This window comes from Dendropsophus ebraccatus, chromosome 12, assembly GCF_027789765.1.
Source record: "Dendropsophus ebraccatus isolate aDenEbr1 chromosome 12, aDenEbr1.pat, whole genome shotgun sequence".
NCBI classification, from domain to species: domain Eukaryota; kingdom Metazoa; phylum Chordata; class Amphibia; order Anura; family Hylidae; genus Dendropsophus; species Dendropsophus ebraccatus.
Genome location: NC_091465.1, coordinates 92908688 through 92932582, shown reverse-complemented (window position 1 = coordinate 92932582; position 23895 = coordinate 92908688). Strand labels below are relative to the sequence as shown.

Genomic DNA, 23895 nt, shown 5'->3' with positions numbered 1-23895 from the left:
AATACTGCTCCTATATACAGGAATATAACTACTATAAAACTGCTCCTATATACAGGGATATAACTACTATAATACTGCTCCTATACACAGGAATATACTACTATAATACTGCCCCTATATACAGGGATATACAACTATATTACTGACCCCTATATACAGGGATATACTACTATAATACTGCTCCCTATATACAGGAATATACTACTATAATACTGCTCCTATATACAGGAATATAACTACTATAATACTGCTCCTATATACAGGAATATAACTACTATAATACTGCTCCTATATACAGGGATATAACTACTATAATACTGCCTCCTATATACAGGGATATACTACTATAATACTGTCCCCTATATACAGGGATATACTACTATAATACTGCTCCTATATACAGGGATATAACTACTATAATACTGCTCCTATGATACTGCCCCTATATACAGGGATATAACTACTATAATACTGCTCCTATATACAGGGATATAACTACTATAATACTGCCCCTATATACAGGAATATAACTACTATAATACTGCTCCTATATACAGGAATATACTACTATAATACTGCCCCTATATACAGGGATATAACTACTATAATACTGCTCCTATATACAGGAATATAGTAAACTAACCTCATGGGGAGAATAATATAACGGTGTAATATTCGTGTTACGTCTTGTTTGATGATATTATATATTTGCAGTTTCCTCTGTTTCTCTGTAGATTATAAGAGTTTGCGGATCGGGGGTCTCGTCGTTGCTGGAGTTCTCTTTATCTTAGGAATCCTCATCATCCTCAGTAAGCTTCCTCTGACTGTATAGTGGTACACTATTCTTTGAGTGTACCGCTATACAGTGCACATCATGCTGTGTATGTTCTATGAGTGTACCCCCCCCCCCAACAAAAAACCTCCACAGCAGGAGACCAACCCCAACAACCCCCAACAGGAGACAATACCAGGTGGCCACATCCCCCTCCCCCCATAATACCAGGCGGCCACCCCCCCCATAATACCAGGCGGCCACATCCCCCCCCCCCCCCATAATACCAGGCGGCCCCATCCCCCCCCCATAATACCAGGCGGCCACATCCCCCCCCATAATACCAGGCGGCCACATCCCCCCCCCCATAATACCAGGCGGCCACATCCCCCCCCATAATACCAGGCGGCCACATCCCCCCCCCCCCATAATTCTAGGCGGCCACATCCCCCCCCCATAATACCAGGTGGCCACATCCCCCCCATAATACCAGGCGGCCACATCCCCCCCCCCATAATTCCAGGCGGCCACATCCCCCCCCCATAATACCAGGGGCGGCCACATCCCCCCATATACCAGGCGGCCACATCCCCCCCCCCCCATAATTCCAGGCGGCCACATCCCCCCTATAATACAAGGCGGCACATCCCCCCCCATAATACCAGGCGGCCACATCCCCCCCCATAATACCAGGGCGGCCACATCCCCCCCCCCCCCCCCCATAATACCAGGCGGCACATCCCCCCCCATAATACCAGGCGGCCACATCCCCCCCCATAATACCAGGCGGCCACATCCCCCCCCCCCCCATAATTCCAGGCGGCCACATCCCCCCCCCCCCATAATACCATGGCGGCCACATCCCCCCCATAATACCAGGCGGCCACATCCCCACCCCCCCCCCATAATTCCAGGCGGCCACATCCCCCCCCCCCCCATAATACCAGGCGGCCACATCCCCCCCCCATAATACCAGGCGGCCACATCCCCCCCCATAATACCAGGCGGCCACATTCCCCCCCCCATAATACCAGGCGCCCCCCGCCCCCCAAAATACCAGGCAGCCACATCCCCCCCCCATAATACCAGGCGGCCACATCCCCCCCCCCCATAATACCAGGCGGCCAGATCCCCCCCCCCCCATAATACCAGGCGGCCACATCCCCCCCCCCATAATACCAGGCGGCCATATCCCCCCCCCCCCTTATACCACGCGGCCATATCCCCCCCCCCCCATAATACCAGGCGGCCAGATCCCCCCCCCCCATAATACCAGGCGGCCATATCCCCCCCCCCCCCATAATACCAGGCGGCCATATCCCCCCCCCCCCATAATACCAGGGCGGCCAGATCCCCCCCCCATAATACCAGGCGGCCAGATCCCCCCCCCCCCCCCTAAATACCAGGCGCCCACAGTTCTTTATCATTTGGTTTTGTTTTTTAGGCAGAAAATGTCGGTGCAAATTCAATCAGCATCAGAGGTAAGAGAGAAAATAAGCCGCCCCTCCTGCTCCTCCCCTATTGTATATCACATGTCCCACCCACCACTGCCTATCAGCCATTTCTCCGCCAGACAGGAGGACATAACCTCCTCTCCTTCTGCTCACCCTGTCCCTCTAACATACAGACATACTCCTCCTCCTCACCCTGTCCCTCTAACATACTGACATACTCCTCCTCCTCCTCACCCTGTCCCTCTAACATACAGATATACTCCTCCTCCTCCTCACCCTGTCCCTCTAACATACAGACATACTCCTCCTCCTCCTCACCCTGTCCCTCTAACATACAGATATACTCCTCCTCCTCCTCCTCACCCTGTCCCTCTAACATACAGATATACTCCTCCTCCTCCTCCTCACCCTATCCCTCTAACATACAGACATACTCCTCCTCCTCCTCACCCTGTCCCTCTAACATACAGACATACTCCTCCTCCTCCTCCTCACCCTGTCCCTCTAACATACAGACATACTCCTCCTCCTCCTCACCCTGTCCCTCTAACATACAGACATACTCCTCCTCCTCCTCCTCCTCACCCTGTCCCTCTAACATTCTAACATACAGACATACTCCTCCTCCTCCTCACCCTGTCCCTCTAACATACAGACATACTCCTCCTCCTCCTCACCCTGTCCCTCTAACATACTGACATACTCCTCCTCCTCCTCTTCACCCTGTCCCTCTAACATACAGACATACTCCTCCTCCTCCTCACCCTGTCCCTCTAACATACTGACATACTCCTCCTCCTCCTCTTCACCCTGTCCCTCTAACATACAGACATACTCCTCCTCCTCCTCACCCTGTCCCTCTAACATACAGACATACTCCTCCTCCTCCTCACCCTGTCCCTCTAACATACAGACATCCTCCTCCTCCTCCTCACCCTGTCCCTCTGACATACAGACATACTCCTCCTCCTCCTCACCCTGTCCCTCTAACATACAGACATACTCCTCCTCCTCCCCCTGTCCCTCTAACATACAGACATACTCCTCCTCCTCCTCACCCTGTCCCTCTAACATACAGACATACTCCTCCTCCTCCTCCTCCTATCCCTCTAACATACAGACATACTCCTCCTCCTCCTCACCCTGTCCCTCTAACATACAGACATACTCCTCCTCCTCCTCACCCTGTCCCTCTAACATTCTAACATACAGACATACTCCTCCTCCTCCTCACCCTGTCCCTCTAACATACAGACATACTCCTCCTCCTCACCCTGTCCCTCTAACATACAGACATACTCCTCCTCCTCCTCCTCACCCTGTCCCTCTAACATACAGACATACTCCTCCTCCTCCTCCTCACCCTGTCCCTCTAACATACAGACATACTCCTCCTCCTCCCCCTGTCCCTCTAACATACAGACATACTCCTCCTCCTCCTCCTCCTCACCCTGTCCCTCTAACATACAGACATACTCCTCCTCCTCCTCACCCTGTCCCTCTAACATACAGACATACTCCTCCTCCTCACCCTGTCCCTCTAACATACAGACATACTCCTCCTCCTCCTCCTCACCCTGTCCCTCTAACATACAGACATACTCCTCCTCCTCCCCCTGTCCCTCTAACATACAGACATACTCCTCCTCCTCCTCACCCTGTCCCTCTAACATACAGACATACTCCTCCTCCTCCTCCTCACCCTGTCCCTCTAACATACAGACATACTCCTCCTCCTCCTCACCCTGTCCCTCTAACATACAGACATACTCCTCCTCCTCCTCCTCACCCTGTCCCTCTAACATACAGACATACTCCTCCTCCTCCTCCTCACCCTGTCCCTCTAACATACAGACATACTCCTCCTCCTCCTCCTCCTATCCCTCTAACATACAGACATACTCCTCCTCCTCCTCCTCCTATCCCTCTAACATACAGACATACTCCTCCTCCTCCTGTCCCTCTAACATACAGACATACTCCTCCTCCTATCCCTCTAACATACAGACATACTCCTCCTCCTCCTCCTCCTATCTCTCTAACATACAGACATACTCCTCCTCCTCCTGTCCCTCTAACATACAGACATACTCCTCCTCCTCCTCCTCCTATCCCTCTAACATATAGACATACTCCTCCTCCTCCTCACCCTGTCCCTCTAACATACAGACATACTCCTCCTCCTCCTCCTCCTATCCCTCTAACATACAGACATACTCCTCCTCCTCCTCACCCTGTCCCTCTAACATACAGACATACTCCTCCTCCTCCTCCTCCTATCCCTCTAACATATAGACATACTCTCCTCCTCCTCACCCTGTCCCTCTAACTACAGACATACTCCTCCTCCTCTCCTATCCCTCTAACATACAGACATACTCCTCCTCCTCCTCACCCTGTCCCCTCTAACATACAGACATACTCCTCCTCCTCCTCCACCTGTCCCTCTAACATACAGACATACTCCTCCTCCTCCTCACCCTGTCCCTCTAACATACAGACATACTCCTCCTCCTCCGCACCCTTCCTCAACATACAGACAATACTCCTCCTCCTCCTCACCCTGTCCCTCTAACATACAGACATACTTCCTCCTCCTGCTCCTCACCCTGTCCTCTAACATACAGCACATACTCCCTCCTCCTCACCCTGTCCCCTCTAACATACAGGACATACTCTCCTCCTCCTCACCCTGTCCCTCTAACATACAGACACTACTCCTCCTCCTCCTCACCCTGTCCCTCTAACATACAGACATACTCCCTCCTCCTCCTCACCCTGTCTCTCTAACATACAGACATACTCCTCCTCCTCACCCTGTCCCTCTATACATACAGGACATACTCCTCCTCCTCCTCACCCTGTCCCTCTAACATACAGACATACCTCCTCCTCCTCCCCCTATCCCTCTAACATACAGACATACTCCTCCTCCTCACCCTGTCCCTCTAACATACAGATATTATCTCTCCTCCTCCTCCTCCTCACCCTGTCCCTCTAACATACAGACATACTCCTCCTCCTCCTCCTCACCCTGTCCCTCTAACATACAGACATATTCCTCCTCCTCCTCCTATCCCTCTAACATACAGACATACTCCTCCTCCTCCTGTCCCTCTAACATACAGACATACTCCTCCTCCTCACCCTGTCCCTCTAACATACAGATATACTCCTCCTCCTCCTCCTGTCCCTCTAACATACAGACATATTCCTCCTCCTCCTCCTATCCCTCTAACATACAGACATACTCCTCCTCCTCCTGTCCCTCTAACATACAGACATACTCCTCCTCCTCCTATCCCTCTAACATACAGACATACTCCTCCTCCTCACCCTGTCCCTCTAACATACAGATATACTCCTCCTCCTCCTCCTGTCCCTCTAACATACAGACATACTCCTCCTCCTCCTCCTATCCCTCTAACATACAGACATACTCCTCCTCCTCCTCCTCCTCACCCTGTCCCTCTAACATACAGACATACTCCTCCTCCTCCTGTCCCTCTAACATACAGACATACTCCTCCTCCTCCTGTCCCTCTAACATACAGACATACTCCTCCTCCTCCTATCCCTCTAACATACAGACATACTCCTCCTCCTCACCCTGTCCCTCTAACATACAGATATACTCCTCCTCCTCCTCCTGTCCCTCTAACATACAGATATACTCCTCCTCCTCCTCCTATCCCTCTAACATACAGACATACTCCTCCTCCTCCTGTCCCTCTAACATACAGACATACTCCTCCTGTCCCTCTAACATACAGACATACTCCTCCTCCTCCTGTCCCTCTAACATACAGACATTCTCCTCCTGTCCCTCTAACATACAGACATACTCCTCCTCCTCCTCACCCTGTCCCTCTAACATACAGACATACTCCTCCTCCTCCTGTCCCTCTAACATACAGACATACTCCTCCTCCTCCTATCCCTCTAACATACAGACATACTCCTCCTCCTCACCCTGTCCCTCTAACATACAGATATACTCCTCCTCCTCCTCCTGTCCCTCTAACATACAGATATACTCCTCCTCCTCCTCCTATCCCTCTAAACATACAGACATACTCCTCCTCCTCCTGTCCCTCTAACATACAGACATACTCCTCCTGTCCCTCTAACATACAGACATACTCCTCCTCCTCCTGTCCCTCTAACATACAGACATACTCCTCCTGTCCCTCTAACATACAGACATACTCCTCCTCCTCCTCACCCTGTCCCTCTAACATACAGACATACTCCTCCTCCTCCAGTCCACCCTATGACTTTTGCAACAAAATAAAACCCTGAATACTATCAGAGTACAGAGTAATTACAATGATGTTATTCTCTGTACACAGGACGGGAGAACCCACAGAGGAGGAAGGGTCTCTCCGAGCATCTATCAGACGTATGTATCACTGTCATGTGTAGGATGAGTCTCTCTATATGTGGCCTGTCCTGGGGATCCCGGTGGCCTGTTCTGTGGATCCGGTGGCCTGTCCTGGGGATCCAATGGCCTGTCCTGGGGATCCGGTGGCCTGTCCTGGGGATCCGGTGGCCTGTCCTGGGGATCCGGTGGCCTGTCCTGGGGATCCGGTGGCCTGTCCTGGGGATCCGGTGGCCTGTCCTGGGGATCCAATGGCCTGTCCTGTGGATCCGGTGGCCTGTCCTGGGGATCCCGGTAGCCTGTTCTGGGGATCCGGTGGCCTGTCCTGGGGATCCAATGGCCTGTCCTGGGGATCCCGGTAGCCTGTTCTGGGGATCCGGTGGCCTGTCCTGGGGATCCAATGGCCTGTCCTGTGGATCCGGTGGCCTGTCCTGGGATCCCGGTGGCCTGTCCTGGGGATCCCGGTGGCCTGTCCTGGGGATCCAATGGTCTGTCCTGGGGATCCAATGGCCTGTCCTGGGGATCCGGTGGCCTGTCCTGTGTGTATGTTATTATATTAGTCTACTATAAGGGAGTGGTGTACCCAGAGTTGAGTGATACGTGTGCTGCCATTTAATGTAGGATCAGGTGACTCCTCGGGGGCGTGGCTCACACAACCCGTTGCTCTAATTAGATTTTGTTATTTTTCTTTCAGGTATGTCCAGCAGACGATTATAATCTACAGTGCGGTACGTACCACTATACTGACCCCAGCACCCATTGTATGCACTGTATGGCACTATTATGTAGGCAGTGTATTGCAGTATATAGCTGTTATACATGCACTGTATGGCACTATTATGTAGGCAGTGTATGGCAGTATATACAGAAAAAAAAAGACAAATTTGGTCAGCTCTCCAAGAACACCATTCACACTAGGCAGGAGCACGTTGCTATGGCTGAAGTTGCAAACACACAAAAAAACTGAAAAAATCAACAGCTCACTGCAATGGCAAGATACTGACCCACTACAGACATGAAAATAGTTAAAAGCAGCCCCCCCCCCCCCCCCAACAACTGCCAAAAAAAGAACTTCCACAAAAATAATGAGGCTCTTGGTTACCACTTGAAAATGGTGTAAACTACCCCACCACGTTACGGTGGCCTCATAACGCGGCAGTCCTACACTGTACTATGGCCTCATACCGGGGCAGTCCTACACTGTACTATGGCCTCATACCGGGACAGTCCTACACTGTACTATGGCCTCATACCGGGGCAGTCCTACACTGTACTATGGCCTCATACCGGGACAGTCCTACACTGTACTATGGCCTCATACCGGGGCAGTCCTACACTGTACTATGGCCTCATACCGGGACAGTCCTACACTGTACTATGGCCTCATACACAGGACAGTCCTACACTGTACTATGGCCTCATACCGGGGCAGTCCTACACTGTACTATGGCCTCATACCGGGGCAGTCCTACACTGTACTATGGCCTCATACCGGGACAGTCCTACACTGTACTATGGCCTCATACACAGGGCAGTCCTACACTGTACTATGGCCTCATACCGGGGCAGTCCTACACTGTACTATGGCCTCATACCGGGGCAGTCCTACACTGTACTATGGCCTCATACCAGGGCAGTCCTACACTGTACTATGGCCTCATACCGGGGCAGTCCTACACTGTACTATGGCCTCATACCGGGGCAGTACTACACTGTACTATGGCCTAATACCGGGGCAGTCCTACACTGTACTATGGCCTCATACCGGGGCAGTCCTACACTGTACTATGGCCTCATACACGGGGCAGTCCTACACTGTACTATGGCCTCATACCGGGGCAGTCCTACACTGTACTATGGCCTCATACCGGGAAAGTCCTACACTGTACTATGGCCTCATACCGGGAAAGTCCTACACTGTACTATGGCCTCATACCGGGGCAGTCCTACACTGTACTATGGCCTCATACCGGGGCAGTCCTACACTGTACTATGGCCTCATACCGGGGCAGTCCTACACTGTACTATGGCCTCATACCGGGAAAGTCCTACACTGTACTATGGCCTCATACCGGGAAAGTCCTACACTGTACTATGGCCTCATACCGGGGCAGTCCTACACTGTACTATGGCCTCATACACAGGGCAGTCCTACACTGTACTATGGCCTCATACCGGGGCAGTCCTACACTGTACTATGGCCTCATACCGGGACAGTCCTACACTGTACTATGGCCTCATACACAGGGCAGTCCTACACTGTACTATGGCCTCATACTGGGGCAGTCCTACACTGTACTATGGCCTCATACTGGGGCAGTCCTACACTGTACTATGGCCTCATACCGGGGCAGTCCTACACTGTACTATGGCCTCATACTGGGGCAGTCTTACACTGTACTATGGCCTCATACCGGGGCAGTCCTACACTGTACTATGGCCTCATACCGGGGCAGTCCTACACTGTACTATGGCCTCATACCGGGAAAGTCCTACACTGTACTATGGCCTCATACAGGGGCAGTCCTACACTGTACTATGGCCTCATACCGGGGCAGTCCTACACTGTACTATGGCCTCATACCGGGGCAGTCCTACACTGTACTATGGCCTCATACCGGGGCAGTCCTACACTGTACTATGGCCTCATACCGGGGCAGTCCTACACTGTACTATGGCCTCATACCGGGGCAGACCTACACTGTACTATGGCCTCATACCGGGGCAGTCCTACACTGTACTATGGCCTCATACTGGGGCAGTCCTACACTGTACTATGGCCTCATACCGGGGCAGTCCTACACTGTACTATGGCCTCATACACGGGGCAGTCCTACACTGTACTATGGCCTCATACTGGGGCAGTCCTACACTGTACTATGGCCTCATACTGGGGCAGATCCTACACTGTACTATGGCCTCATACCGGGGCAGTCCTACACTGTACTATGGCCTTATACCAGGACAGTCCTACACTGTACTATGGCCTCATACCAAGGCAGTCCTACACTGTACTATGGCCTCATACCGGGGCAGTCCTACACTGTACTATGGCCTCATACTGAGGCAGTCCTACACTGTACTATGGCCTCATACCGGGACAATCCTACACTGTACTATGGCCTCATACACAGGGCAGTCCTACACTGTACTATGGCCTTATACCAGGACAGTCCTACACTGTACTATGGCCTCATACCAAGGCAGTCCTACACTGTACTATGGCCTCATACCGGGGCAGTCCTACACTGTACTATGGCCTCATACTGAGGCAGTCCTACACTGTACTATGGCCTCATACCGGGACAATCCTACACTGTACTATGGCCTTATACACAGGGCAGTCCTACACTGTACTATGGCCTCATACCAGGGCAGTCCTACACTGTACTATGGCCTCATACCGGGGCAGTCCTACACTGTACTATGGCCTCATACCGGGGCAGTCCTACACTGTACTATGGCCTCATACCGGGGCAGTCCTACACTGTACTATGGCCTCATACACGGGGCAGTCCTACACTGTACTATGGCCTCATACACGGGGCAGTCCTACACTGTACTATGGCCTCATACACGGGGCAGTCCTACACTGTACTATGGCCTCATACCGGGGCAGTCCTACACTGTACTATGGCCTCATACCGGGGCAGTCCTACACTGTACTATGGCCTCATACCGGGGCAGTCCTACACTGTACTATGGCCTCATACCGGGGCATTCCTACACTGTACTATGGCTTCATACCGGGGCAGTCCTACACTGTACTATGGCCTCATACCGGGAAAGTCCTACACTGTACTATGGCCTCATATCGGGGCAGTCCTACACTGTACTATGGCTTCATACCGGGGCAGATCCTACACTGTACTATGGCCTCATACCAGGGCAGTCCTACACTGTACTATGGCCTCATACCGGGGCAGTCCTACACTGTACTATGGCCTCATACCGGGGCAGTCCTACACTGTACTATGGCCTCATACCGGGACAGTCCTACACTGTACTATGGCCTCATACCGGGGCAGTCCTACACTGTACTATGGCCTCATACCTGGGCAGTCCTACACTGTACTATGGCCTCATACCGGGGCAGTCCTACACTGTACTATGGCCTCATACCTGGGCAGTCCTACACTGTACTATGGCCTCTCCATGACATGAAATACGCCTATGCTCTGGGCATGCAAGATCCATCTTATACCGGCACAAGTAATTACACCACCTGGGTGGGATAGGTGGAGTGCACGACCATGTAGAGGCAGCCACTCCCCCATGTGGGTGCACTCCACCTATCTCACCCAGGTGGTGTAATTACTTGTGCCGGTATAAGATGGATCTTGCATGCCCAGAGCATAGGCGTATTTCATGTCATGGAGAGGCCATAGTACAGTGTAGGACTGCCCCGGTATGAGGCCATAGTACAGTGTAGGACTGCCCCGGTATGAGGCCATAGTACAGTGTAGGACTGCCCCGGTATGAGGCCATAGTACAGTGTAGGACTGCCCAGGTATGAGGCCATAGTACAGTGTAGGACTGCCCCGGTATGAGGCCATAGTACAGTGTAGGACTGCCCCAGTATGGGGCCATAGTACAGTGTAGGACTGCCCCGTGTATGAGGCCATAGTACAGTGTAGGACTGCCCCGGTATGAGGCCATAGTACAGTGTAGGACTGCCCTGTGTATGAGGCCATAGTACAGTGTAGGACTGCCCCGGTATGAGGCCATAGTACAGTGTAGGACTGCCCCGGTATGAGGCCATAGTACAGTGTAGGACTGCCCTGTGTATGAGGCCATAGTACAGTGTAGGACTGCCCCGGTATGAGGCCATAGTACAGTGTAGGACTGCCCCGGTATGAGGCCATAGTACAGTGTAGGACTGTCCTGGTATGAGGCCCTAGTACAGTGTAGGACTGCCCCGGTATGAGGCCATAGTACATCTAACATACAGACATACTCCTCCTCCTCCTCACCCTGTCCCTCTAACATACAGACATACTCCTCCTCCTCCTCCTATCCCTCTAACATACAGACATACTCCTCCTCCTCCTGTCCCTCTAACATACAGACATACTCCTCCCCCTCCTCCTCCTATCCCTCTAACATACAGACATACTCCTCCTCCTCCTGTCCCTCTAACATACAGACATACTCCTCCTCCTATCCCTCTAACATACAGACATACTCCTCCTCCTCCTCCTCCTATCTCTCTAACATACAGACATACTCCTCCTCCTCCTGTCCCTCTAACATACAGACATACTCCTCCTCCTCCTCCTCCTCCTATCCCTCTAACATATAGACATACTCCTCCTCCTCCTCACCCTGTCCCTCTAACATACAGACATACTCCTCCTCCTCCTCCTCCTATCCCTCTAACATACAGACATACTCCTCCTCCTCCTCACCCTGTCCCTCTAACATACAGACATACTCCTCCTCCTCCTCCTCCTATCCCTCTAACATATAGACATACTCCTCCTCCTCCTCACCCTGTCCCTCTAACATACAGACATACTCCTCCTCCTCCTCCTATCCCTCTAACATACAGACATACTCCTCCTCCTCCTCACCCTGTCCCTCTAACATACAGACATACTCCTCCTCCTCCTCACCCTGTCCCTCTAACATACAGACATACTCCTCCTCCTCCTCACCCTGTCCCTCTAACATACAGACATACTCCTCCTCCTCCTCACCCTGTCCCTCTAACATACAGACATACTCCTCCTCCTCCTCACCCTGTCCCTCTAACATACAGACATACTCCTCCTCCTGCTCCTCACCCTGTCCCTCTAACATACAGACATACTCCTCCTCCTCACCCTGTCCCTCTAACATACAGACATACTCCTCCTCCTCCTCACCCTGTCCCTCTAACATACAGACATACTCCTCCTCCTCCTCACCCTGTCCCTCTAACATACAGACATACTCCTCCTCCTCCTCACCCTGTCCCTCTAACATACAGACATACTCCTCCTCCTCACCCTGTCCCTCTAACATACAGACATACTCCTCCTCCTCCTCACCCTGTCCCTCTAACATACAGACATACTCCTCCTCCTCCCCCTGTCCCTCTAACATACAGACATACTCCTCCTCCTCACCCTGTCCCTCTAACATACAGATATACTCCTCCTCCTCCTCACCCTGTCCCTCTAACATACAGACATACTCCTCCTCCTCCTCCTCACCCTGTCCCTCTAACATACAGACATATTCCTCCTCCTCCTCCTATCCCTCTAACATACAGACATACTCCTCCTCCTCCTGTCCCTCTAACATACAGACATACTCCTCCTCCTCACCCTGTCCCTCTAACATACAGATATACTCCTCCTCCTCCTCCTGTCCCTCTAACATACAGACATATTCCTCCTCCTCCTCCTATCCCTCTAACATACAGACATACTCCTCCTCCTCCTGTCCCTCTAACATACAGACATACTCCTCCTCCTCCTATCCCTCTAACATACAGACATACTCCTCCTCCTCACCCTGTCCCTCTAACATACAGATATACTCCTCCTCCTCCTCCTGTCCCTCTAACATACAGATATACTCCTCCTCCTCCTCCTATCCCTCCGATCCCGGTGGCCTGTTCTGTGGATCCGGTGGCCTGTCCTGGGGATCCAATGGCCTGTCCTGGGGATCCGGTGGCCTGTCCTGGGGATCCGGTGGCCTGTCCTGGGGATCCGGTGGCCTGTCCTGGGGATCCGGTGGCCTGTCCTGGGGATCCAATGGCCTGTCCTGTGGATCCGGTGGCCTGTCCTGGGGATCCCGGTAGCCTGTTCTGGGGATCCGGTGGCCTGTCCTGGGGATCCAATGGCCTGTCCTGGGGATCCCGGTAGCCTGTTCTGGGGATCCGGTGGCCTGTCCTGGGGATCCAATGGCCTGTCCTGTGGATCCGGTGGCCTGTCCTGGGGATCCCGGTGGCCTGTCCTGGGGATCCCGGTGGCCTGTCCTGGGGATCCAATGGTCTGTCCTGGGGATCCAATGGCCTGTCCTGGGGATCCGGTGGCCTGTCCTGTGTGTATGTTATTATATTAGTCTACTATAAGGGAGTGGTGTACCCAGAGTTGAGTGATACGTGTGCTGCCATTTAATGTAGGATCAGGTGACTCCTCGGGGGCGTGGCTCACACAACCCGTTGCTCTAATTAGATTTTGTTATTTTTCTTTCAGGTATGTCCAGCAGACGATTATAATCTACAGTGCGGTACGTACCACTATACTGACCCCAGCACCCATTGTATGCACTGTATGGCACTATTATGTAGGCAGTGTATTGCAGTATATAGCTGTTATACATGCACTGTATGGCACTATTATGTAGGCAGTGTATGGCAGTATATACAGAAAAAAAAGACAAATTTGGTCAGCTCTCCAAGAACACCATTCACACTAGGCAGGAGCACGTTGCTATGGCTGAAGTTGCAAACACACAAAAAAACTGAAAAAATCAACAGCTCACTGCAATGGCAAGATACTGACCCACTACAGACATGAAAATAGTTAAAAGCAGCCCCCCCCCCCCCCCAACAACTGCCAAAAAAAGAACTTCCACAAAAATAATGAGGCTCTTGGTTACCACTTGAAAATGGTGTAAACTACCCCACCACGTTACGGTGGCCTCATAACGCGGCAGTCCTACACTGTACTATGGCCTCATACCGGGGCAGTCCTACACTGTACTATGGCCTCATACCGGGACAGTCCTACACTGTACTATGGCCTCATACCGGGGCAGTCCTACACTGTACTATGGCCTCATACCGGGACAGTCCTACACTGTACTATGGCCTCATACCGGGGCAGTCCTACACTGTACTATGGCCTCATACCGGGACAGTCCTACACTGTACTATGGCCTCATACACAGGACAGTCCTACACTGTACTATGGCCTCATACCGGGGCAGTCCTACACTGTACTATGGCCTCATACCGGGGCAGTCCTACACTGTACTATGGCCTCATACCGGGACAGTCCTACACTGTACTATGGCCTCATACACAGGGCAGTCCTACACTGTACTATGGCCTCATACCGGGGCAGTCCTACACTGTACTATGGCCTCATGCTGGGGCAGTCCTACACTGTACTATGGCCTCATACCAGGGCAGTCCTACACTGTACTATGGCCTCATACCGGGGCAGTCCTACACTGTACTATGGCCTCATACCGGGGCAGTACTACACTGTACTATGGCCTTATACCGGGGCAGTCCTACACTGTACTATGGCCTCATACCGGGGCAGTCCTACACTGTACTATGGCCTCATACACGGGGCAGTCCTACACTGTACTATGGCCTCATACCGGGGCAGTCCTACACTGTACTATGGCCTCATACCGGGAAAGTCCTACACTGTACTATGGCCTCATACCGGGAAAGTCCTACACTGTACTATGGCCTCATACCGGGGCAGTCCTACACTGTACTATGGCCTCATACCGGGGCAGTCCTACACTGTACTATGGCCTCATACCGGGGCAGTCCTACACTGTACTATGGCCTCATACCGGGAAAGTCCTACACTGTACTATGGCCTCATACCGGGAAAGTCCTACACTGTACTATGGCCTCATACCGGGGCAGTCCTACACTGTACTATGGCCTCATACACAGGGCAGTCCTACACTGTACTATGGCCTCATACCGGGGCAGTCCTACACTGTACTATGGCCTCATACCGGGACAGTCCTACACTGTACTATGGCCTCATACACAGGGCAGTCCTACACTGTACTATGGCCTCATACTGGGGCAGTCCTACACTGTACTATGGCCTCATACTGGGGCAGTCCTACACTGTACTATGGCCTCATACCGGGGCAGTCCTACACTGTACTATGGCCTCATACTGGGGCAGTCCTACACTGTACTATGGCCTCATACCGGGGCAGTCCTACACTGTACTATGGCCTCATACCGGGGCAGTCCTACACTGTACTATGGCCTCATACCGGGAAAGTCCTACACTGTACTATGGCCTCATACAGGGGCAGTCCTACACTGTACTATGGCCTCATACCGGGGCAGTCCTACACTGTACTATGGCCTCATACCGGGGCAGTCCTACACTGTACTATGGCCTCATACCGGGGCAGTCCTACACTGTACTATGGCCTCATACCGGGGCAGTCCTACACTGTACTATGGCCTCATACCGGGGCAGCCCTACACTATACTATGGCCTCATACCGGGGCAGTCCTACACTGTACTATGGCCTCATACTGGGGCAGTCCTACACTGTACTATGGCCTCATACCGGGGCAGTCCTACACTGTACTATGGCCTCATACACGGGGCAGTCCTACACTGTACTATGGCCTCATACTGGGGCAGTCCTACACTGTACTATGGCCTCATACTGGGGCAGATCCTACACTGTACTATGGCCTCATACCGGGGCAGTCCTACACTGTACTATGGCCTTATACCAGGACAGTCCTACACTGTACTATGGCCTCATACCAAGGCAGTCCTACACTGTACTATGGCCTCATACCGGGGCAGTCCTACACTGTACTATGGCCTCATACTGAGGCAGTCCTACACTGTACTATGGCCTCATACCGGGACAATCCTACACTGTACTATGGCCTCATACACAGGGCAGTCCTACACTGTACTATGGCCTCATACCAGGGCAGTCCTACACTGTACTATGGCCTCATACCGGGGCAGTCCTACACTGTACTATGGCCTCATACCGGGGCAGTCCTACACTGTACTATGGCCTCATACCGGGGCAGTCCTACACTGTACTATGGCCTCATACACGGGGCAGTCCTACACTGTACTATGGCCTCATACACGGGGCAGTCCTACACTGTACTATGGCCTCATACACGGGGCAGTCCTACACTGTACTATGGCCTCATACCGGGGCAGTCCTACACTGTACTATGGCCTCATACCGGGGCAGTCCTACACTGTACTATGGCCTCATACCGGGAAAGTCCTACACTGTACTATGGCCTCATATCGGGGCAGTCCTACACTGTACTATGGCGTCATACCGGGGCAGATCCTACACTGTACTATGGCCTCATACCAGGGCAGTCCTACACTGTACTATGGCCTCATACCGGGGCAGTCCTACACTGTACTATGGCCTCATACCGGGGCAGTCCTACACTGTACTATGGCCTCATACCGGGACAGTCCTACACTGTACTATGGCCTCATACCGGGGCAGTCCTACACTGTACTATGGCCTCATACCAGGGCAGTCCTACACTGTACTATGGCCTCATACCGGGGCAGTCCTACACTGTACTATGGCCTCATACCAGGGCAGTCCTACACTGTACTATGGCCTCTCCATGACATGAAATACGCCTATGCTCTGGGCATGCAAGATCCATCTTATACCGGCACAAGTAATTACACCACCTGGGTGGGATAGGTGGAGTGCACGACCATGTAGAGGCAGCCACTCCCCCATTTGGGTGCACTCCACCTATCTCACCCAGGTGGTGTAATTACTTGTGCCGGTATAAGATGGATCTTGCATGCCCAGAGCATAGGCGTATTTCATGTCATGGAGAGGCCATAGTACAGTGTAGGACTGCCCCGGTATGAGGCCATAGTACAGTGTAGGACTGCCCCGGTATGAGGCCATAGTACAGTGTAGGACTGCCCCGGTATGAGGCCATAGTACAGTGTAGGACTGCCCCGTGTATGAGGCCATAGTACAGTGTAGGACTGCCCCGGTATGAGGCCATAGTACAGTGTAGGACTGCCCCAGTATGAGGCCATAGTACAGTGTAGGACTGCCCCGGTATGAGGCCATAGTACAGTGTAGGACTGTCCCGGTATGAGGCCATAGTACAGTGTAGGACTGCCCCGGTATGAGGCCATAGTACAGTGTAGGACTGCCCCGGTATGAGGCCATAGTACAGTGTAGGACTGCCCCGGTATGAGGCCATAGTACAGTGTAGGACTGCCCAGGTATGAGGCCATAGTACAGTGTAGGACTGCCCCGGTATGAGGCCATAGTACAGTGTAGGACTGCCCCAGTATGGGGCCATAGTACAGTGTAGGACTGCCCCGTGTATGAGGCCATAGTACAGTGTAGGACTGCCCCGGTATGAGGCCATAGTACAGTGTAGGACTGCCCTGTGTATGAGGCCATAGTACAGTGTAGGACTGCCCCGGTATGAGGCCATAGTACAGTGTAGGACTGCCCCGGTATGAGGCCATAGTACAGTGTAGGACTGTCCTGGTATGAGGCCCTAGTACAGTGTAGGACTGCCCCGGTATGAGGCCATAGTACAGTGTAGGACTGCCCCGATATGAGGCCATAGTACAGTGTAGGACTGCCCCAGTATGAGGCCATAGTACAGTGTAGGACTGCCCCGGTATGAGGCCATAGTACAGTGTAGGACTGCCCCGATATGAGGCCATAGTACAGTGTAGGACTGCCCCGGTATGAGGCCATAGTACAGTGTAGGACTGCCCCGGTATGAGGCCATAGTACATTGTAGGACTGCCCCGGTATGAGGCCATAGTACAGTGTAGGATCTGCCCCGGTATGGGGCCATAGTACAGTGTAGGACTGCCCTGGTATGAGGCCATAGTACAGTGTAGGACTGCCTCATGTATGAGGCCATAGTACAGTGTAGGACTGCCTCATGTATGAGGCCATAGTACAGTGTAGGACTGCCCCGGTATGAGGCCATAGTACAGTGTAGGACTGCCCCGGTATGAGGCCATAGTACAGTGTAGGACTGCCTCGGTATGAGGCCATAGTACAGTGTAGGACTGTCCCGGTATGAGGCCATAGTACAGTGTAGGACTGCCCCATATGAGGCCATAGTACAGTGTAGGACTGCCCCGTGTATGAGGCCATAGTACAGTGTAGGACTGCCCCGGTATGAGGCCATAGTACAGTGTAGGACTTCCCCATATGAGGCCATAGTACAGTGTAGGACTGCCCCGGTATGAGGCCATAGTACAGTGTAGGACTGCCCCGGTATGAGGCCATAGTACAGTGTAGGACTGCCTCAGTATGAGGCCATAGTACAGTGTAGGACTGTCCCGGTATGAGGCCATAGTACAGTGTAGGACTGCCCCGGTATGAGGCCATAGTACAGTGTAGGACTGTCCCGGTATGAGGCCATAGTACAGTGTAGGACTGCCCCGTGTATGAGGCCATAGTACAGTGTAGGACTGCCCAGGTATGAGGCCATAGTACAGTGTAGGACTGCCCCGGTATGAGGCCATAGTACAGTGTAGGACTGCCCCGGTATGAGGCCATAGTACAGTGTAGGACTGCTCCGGTATGAGGCCATAGTACAGTGTAGGACTGCCCCGTGTATGAGGCCATAGTACAGTGTAGGACTGCCCTGTGTATGAGGCCATAGTACAGTGTAGGACTGCCCCGGTATGAGGCCATAGTACAGTGTAGGACTGCCCCGGTATAAGGCCATAGTACAGTGTAGGACTGCCCCGGTATGAGGCCATAGTACAGTGTAGGACTGCCCCGGTATGAGGCCACAGTACAGTGTAGGACTGCCCCGGTATGAGGCCATAGTACAGTGTAGGACTGCCCCAGTATGAGGCCACAGTACAGTGTAGGACTGCCCCGGTATGAGGCCATAGTACAGTGTAGGACTGCCCCATATGAGGCCATAGTACAGAGTAGGACTGCCCCGTGTATGAGGCCATAGTACAGTGTAGGACTGTCCCGGTATGAGGCTATAGTACAGTGTAGGATCTGCCCCGGTATGAGGCCATAGTACAGTGTAGGAGTGCCCCGGTATGAGGCCATAGTACAGTGTAGGACTGCCCCATATGAGGCTATAGTACAGTGTAGGACTGCCCCGTGTATGAGGCCATAGTACAGTGTAGGACTGCCCCGGTATGAGGCCATAGTACAGTGTAGGACTGCCCCATATGAGGCCATAGTACAGTGTAGGACTGCCCCGGTATGAGGCCATAGTACAGTGTAGGACTGTCCTGGTATGAGGCCATAGTACAGTGTAGGACTGCCCCGGTATGAGGCCATAGTACATTGTAGGACTGTCCTGGTATGAGGCCATAGTACAGTGTAGGACTGCCCCGTGTATGAGGCCATAGTACAGTGTAGGACTGCCCTGTGTATGAGGCCATAGTACAGTGTAGGACTGCCCTGTGTATGAGGCCATAGTACAGTGTAGGACTGCCCCATATGAGGCCATAGTACAGTGTAGGACTGCCCCGGTATGAGGCCATAGTACAGTGTAGGACTGCCCCGTGTATGAGGCCATAGTACAGTGTTGGACTGCCCCGGTATGAGGCCATAGTACAGTATATGACTGCCCCGGTATGACGCCATAGTACAGTGTAGGACTGCCCCGGTATGAGGCCATAGTACAGTGTAGGACTGTCCCGGTATGAGGCTATAGTACAGTGTAGGACTGCCCCGGTATGAGGCCATAGTACAGTGTAGGACTGCCCCGGTATGAGGCCATAGTACAGTGTAGGACTGCCCCGGTATGAGGCCATAGTACAGTGTATTACTGCCCCGGTATGAGGCCATAGTACAGTGTAGGACTGCCCCGGTATGAGGCCATAGTACAGTGTAGGACTGCCCCGTGTATGAGGCCATAGTACAGTGTAGGACTGCCCCGGTATGAGGACATAGTACAGTGTAGGACTGCCCCGGTATGAGGCCATAGTACAGTGTAGGACTGCCCCGTGTATGAGGCCATAGTACAGTGTAGGACTGCCCCGGTATGAGGCCATAGTACAGTGTAGGACTGCCCCGGTATGAGGCCATAGTACAGTGTAGGACTGCCCCGGTATGAGGCCATAGTACAGTGTAGGACTGCCCCGGTATGAGGCCATAGTACAGTGTAGGACTGCCCCAGTATGAGGCCATAGTACAGTGTAGGACTGCCCCGTGTATGAGGCCATAGTACAGTGTAGGACTGCCCCGGTATGAGGCCATAGTACAGTGTAGGACTGCCCCGGTATGAGGCCATAGTACAGTGTAGGACTGCCCCGGTATGAGGACATAGTACAGTGTAGGACTGGCCCGTGTATGAGGCCATAGTACAGTGTATTACTGCCCCGGTATGAGGCCATAGTACAGTGTAGGACTGCCCCGGTATGAGGCCATAGTACAGTTAGGACTGCCCCGGTATGAGGCCATAGTACAGTGTAGGACTGCCCCGGTATGAGGCCATAGTACAGTGTAGGACTGCCCCGGTATGAGGCCATAGTACAGTGTAGGACTGCCCCGGTATGAGGCCATAGTACAGTGTAGGACTGCCCCGGTATGAGGCCATAGTACAGTGTAGGACTGCCCCGTGTATGAGGCCATAGTACAGTGTAGGACTGCCCCGTGTATGAGGCCATAGTACAGTGTAGGACTGTAATAGTTCACACCATTTTTAAGTGGTAACCAAGAGCTGCTTTTAACTATTTTTGTGCCTGTAGTGGGTCTGTATCTTGCCATTACGGTGAGCTGGTGCATTTTTCTGTGTTTTTGTATAGCAGTATATAGCAGTATATGCACTGTATGGCACTATTATGTAGGCATTGTATGGCAGTATATAGCACTGAGTATGAGACAGTTAAGAAATATAAAATCCCAACATTTATACTTGCCCGGGGGCAGTTTCAGCCAGTCACAGGACGGGGGAAGGGGGCAGCCAGCCACAGGGCGGGGGGCAGCCGGTCCGTTGTCCAGTCTACTCTTGGCAATCTATTTTACAGCGGAGGCAGAAGAAGTCTTATAATACGAGTTATCATCTCTTTCTTGCAGATTCCCACCTTCCTGTGACATCCGCCGGACCCCCGGCTCATGTCATGTGACCAATGCCCAGCAGATGGATGACGTGACACACCTGTCCGCTCCCCTATAGCGTGCCCACCCCAATACTGTTATAATTGTATATAAGAGGTCACTAGAGGTGGAATAATATATAAATGTAAGAATAGTAATATATCCTCAGCATAAAGCTGTATACAGGAGTATATATATATATATATATATATATATATATATATATATATATATATATATATATATCCCTACGCTGGAGGAGACGGCCAGCAGCACCTGCAGGAATAAACCCTACACAATACCAATGGCTGTCTCTTCTCTGTCCGCTGCACCGTATGGCAGTATTAAGGCCCTATTCCACAGGAACGATAATCGGCTGAATCGGCCCGATTCGGGCAATTATCGCTCGGTGAAATAGAGAGAACAATCAGCCGATTATCGTGTCATCGGCTGATCGTTCATTTAGGGCCAGACCTAAAATCATCGGTCCCCCACCGCGCATCGCGGTGCGCGGCGGGCCACCGACGATTTGAGAAGCAGCAGCATCATACATTACCTGTCAGGGCTTCTTCTCCGCTCTGTCTTCCTCACCGGGTCCCGCGTTCTAGCTTCAGAATGGCCTGTCAGCTGACGGAGCGCTCAGCCAATCACAGGCCGGGACCGCCGCGGAGCAGATGGAGCAGAGGAGAAGACCTGACAGGTAATGTATGCTGCAAGGACATCAGTAACGATGTCCCTGCAGCCCTCGCTAAACGATCATCAGGCCGTGGAATAGGCCCAGTAAATGAGCGGCGATCTAGCAGATCGGCGCTCGTTTATATTGTTGATCGGGCCCTGCTCGGCCCGTGGAATAGGACCCTTACTTACAATATGGACAAAAGGAATCCCAACCTATATACTATGACTGCTGTTACAGTGGTAGACAGGAGGAGGAGGAGCACATGACAGTGGTAGACATGAGGAGGAGGAGGAGCACATGACAGTGGTAGACATGAGGAGGAGGAGGAGCACATGACAGTGGTAGACATGAGGAGGAGGAGGAGCACATGACAGTGGTAGACATGAGGAGGAGGAGCACATGACAGTGTAGACATGAGGAGGAGGAGGAGGAGGAGCACATGGCAGTGGTAGACATGAGGAGGAGGAGGAGCACATGACAGTGGTAGATATGAGGAGGAGGATCATATGACAGTGGTAGATATGAGGAGGAGGATCATATGACAGTGGTAGACATGAGGAGGAGGAGGAGCACATGACAGTGGTAGACATGAGGAGGAGGAGCACATGAAAGTGGTAGACATGAGGAGGAGGAGCACATGACAGTGGTAGACATGAGGAGGAGGAGCACATGACAGTGGTAGACATGAGGAGGAGGAGGAGCACATGACAGTGGTAGATATGAGGAGGAGGATCATATGACAGTGGTAGATATGAGGAGGAGGATCATATGACAGTGGTAGACATGAGGAGGAGGAGGAGCACATGACAGTGGTAGACATGAGGAGGAGGAGCACATGAAAGTGGTAGACATGAGGAGGAGGAGGAGCACATGACAGTGGTAGACATGAGGAGGAGGAGGAGCACATGACAGTGGTAGACATGAGGAGGAAGAGGAGCACATGTCGGCGGTAGACATGAGGAGGAGGAGGAGCACATGTCGGCGGTAGACATGAGGAGGAGGAGCACATGACAGTGGTAGACATGAGGAGGAGGAGCACATGACAGTGGTAGACATGAGGAGGAGGAGGAGGAGGAGCACATGACAGTGGTAGACATGAGGAGGAGGAGCACATGACAGTGGTAGACATGAGGAGGAGGAGGAGGAGCACATGACAGTGGTAGACATGAGGAGGAGGAGGAGCACATGGCGGTGGTAGAAATGAGGAGGAGGAGCACATGACAGTGGTAGACATGAGGAGGAGGAGGAGCACATGACAGTGGTAGACATGAGGAGGAGGAGGAGCACATGACAGTGGTAGACATGAGGAGGAGGAGCACATTACAGTGGTAGACATGAGGAGGAGGAAGAGCACATGACAGTGGTAGACATGTGGAGGCGGAGGAGCACATGGCAGTGGTAGACATGAGGAGGAGCACATGACAGTGGTAGACATGAGGAGGAGGAGGAGGAGCACATGACAGTGGTAGACATGAGGAGGAGGAGCACATGACAGTGGTAGACATGAGGAGGAGGAGGAGGAGCACATGACAGTGGTAGACATGAGGAGGAGGAGGAGGAGCACATGGCGGTGGTAGAAATGAGGAGGAGGAGCACATGACAGTGGTAGACATGAGGAGGAGGAGGAGCACATGACAGTGGTAGACATGAGGAGGAGGAGGAGCACATGACAGTGGTAGACATGAGGAGGAGGAGCACATTACAGTGGTAGACATGAGGAGGAGGAGGAGCACATGACAGTGGTAGACATGTGGAGGCGGAGGAGCACATGACAGTGGTAGACATGAGGAGGAGGAGCACATTACAGTGGTAGACATGA

At 52.5% G+C, this 23895-nt stretch overlaps 1 protein-coding gene across 1 annotated transcript in view; it reads left to right on the top strand.

Annotated features, from left to right (window-relative positions):
- Positions 1-21698, top strand: part of LOC138769192 (phospholemman-like) — a 61742-nt gene extending 40044 nt beyond the window's left edge. The window contains exons 4-8 of the mRNA XM_069947485.1: positions 735-809; positions 2217-2253; positions 6579-6628; positions 7302-7335; positions 21377-21698. Of these exons, the coding sequence (XP_069803586.1) occupies positions 735-809; positions 2217-2253; positions 6579-6628; positions 7302-7324 (185 nt within the window). The 3' untranslated portion in view covers positions 7325-7335; positions 21377-21698. The remainder of the gene's footprint in view (positions 1-734; positions 810-2216; positions 2254-6578; positions 6629-7301; positions 7336-21376) is intronic.
- Positions 21699-23895: the final 2197 nt, after the last annotated feature.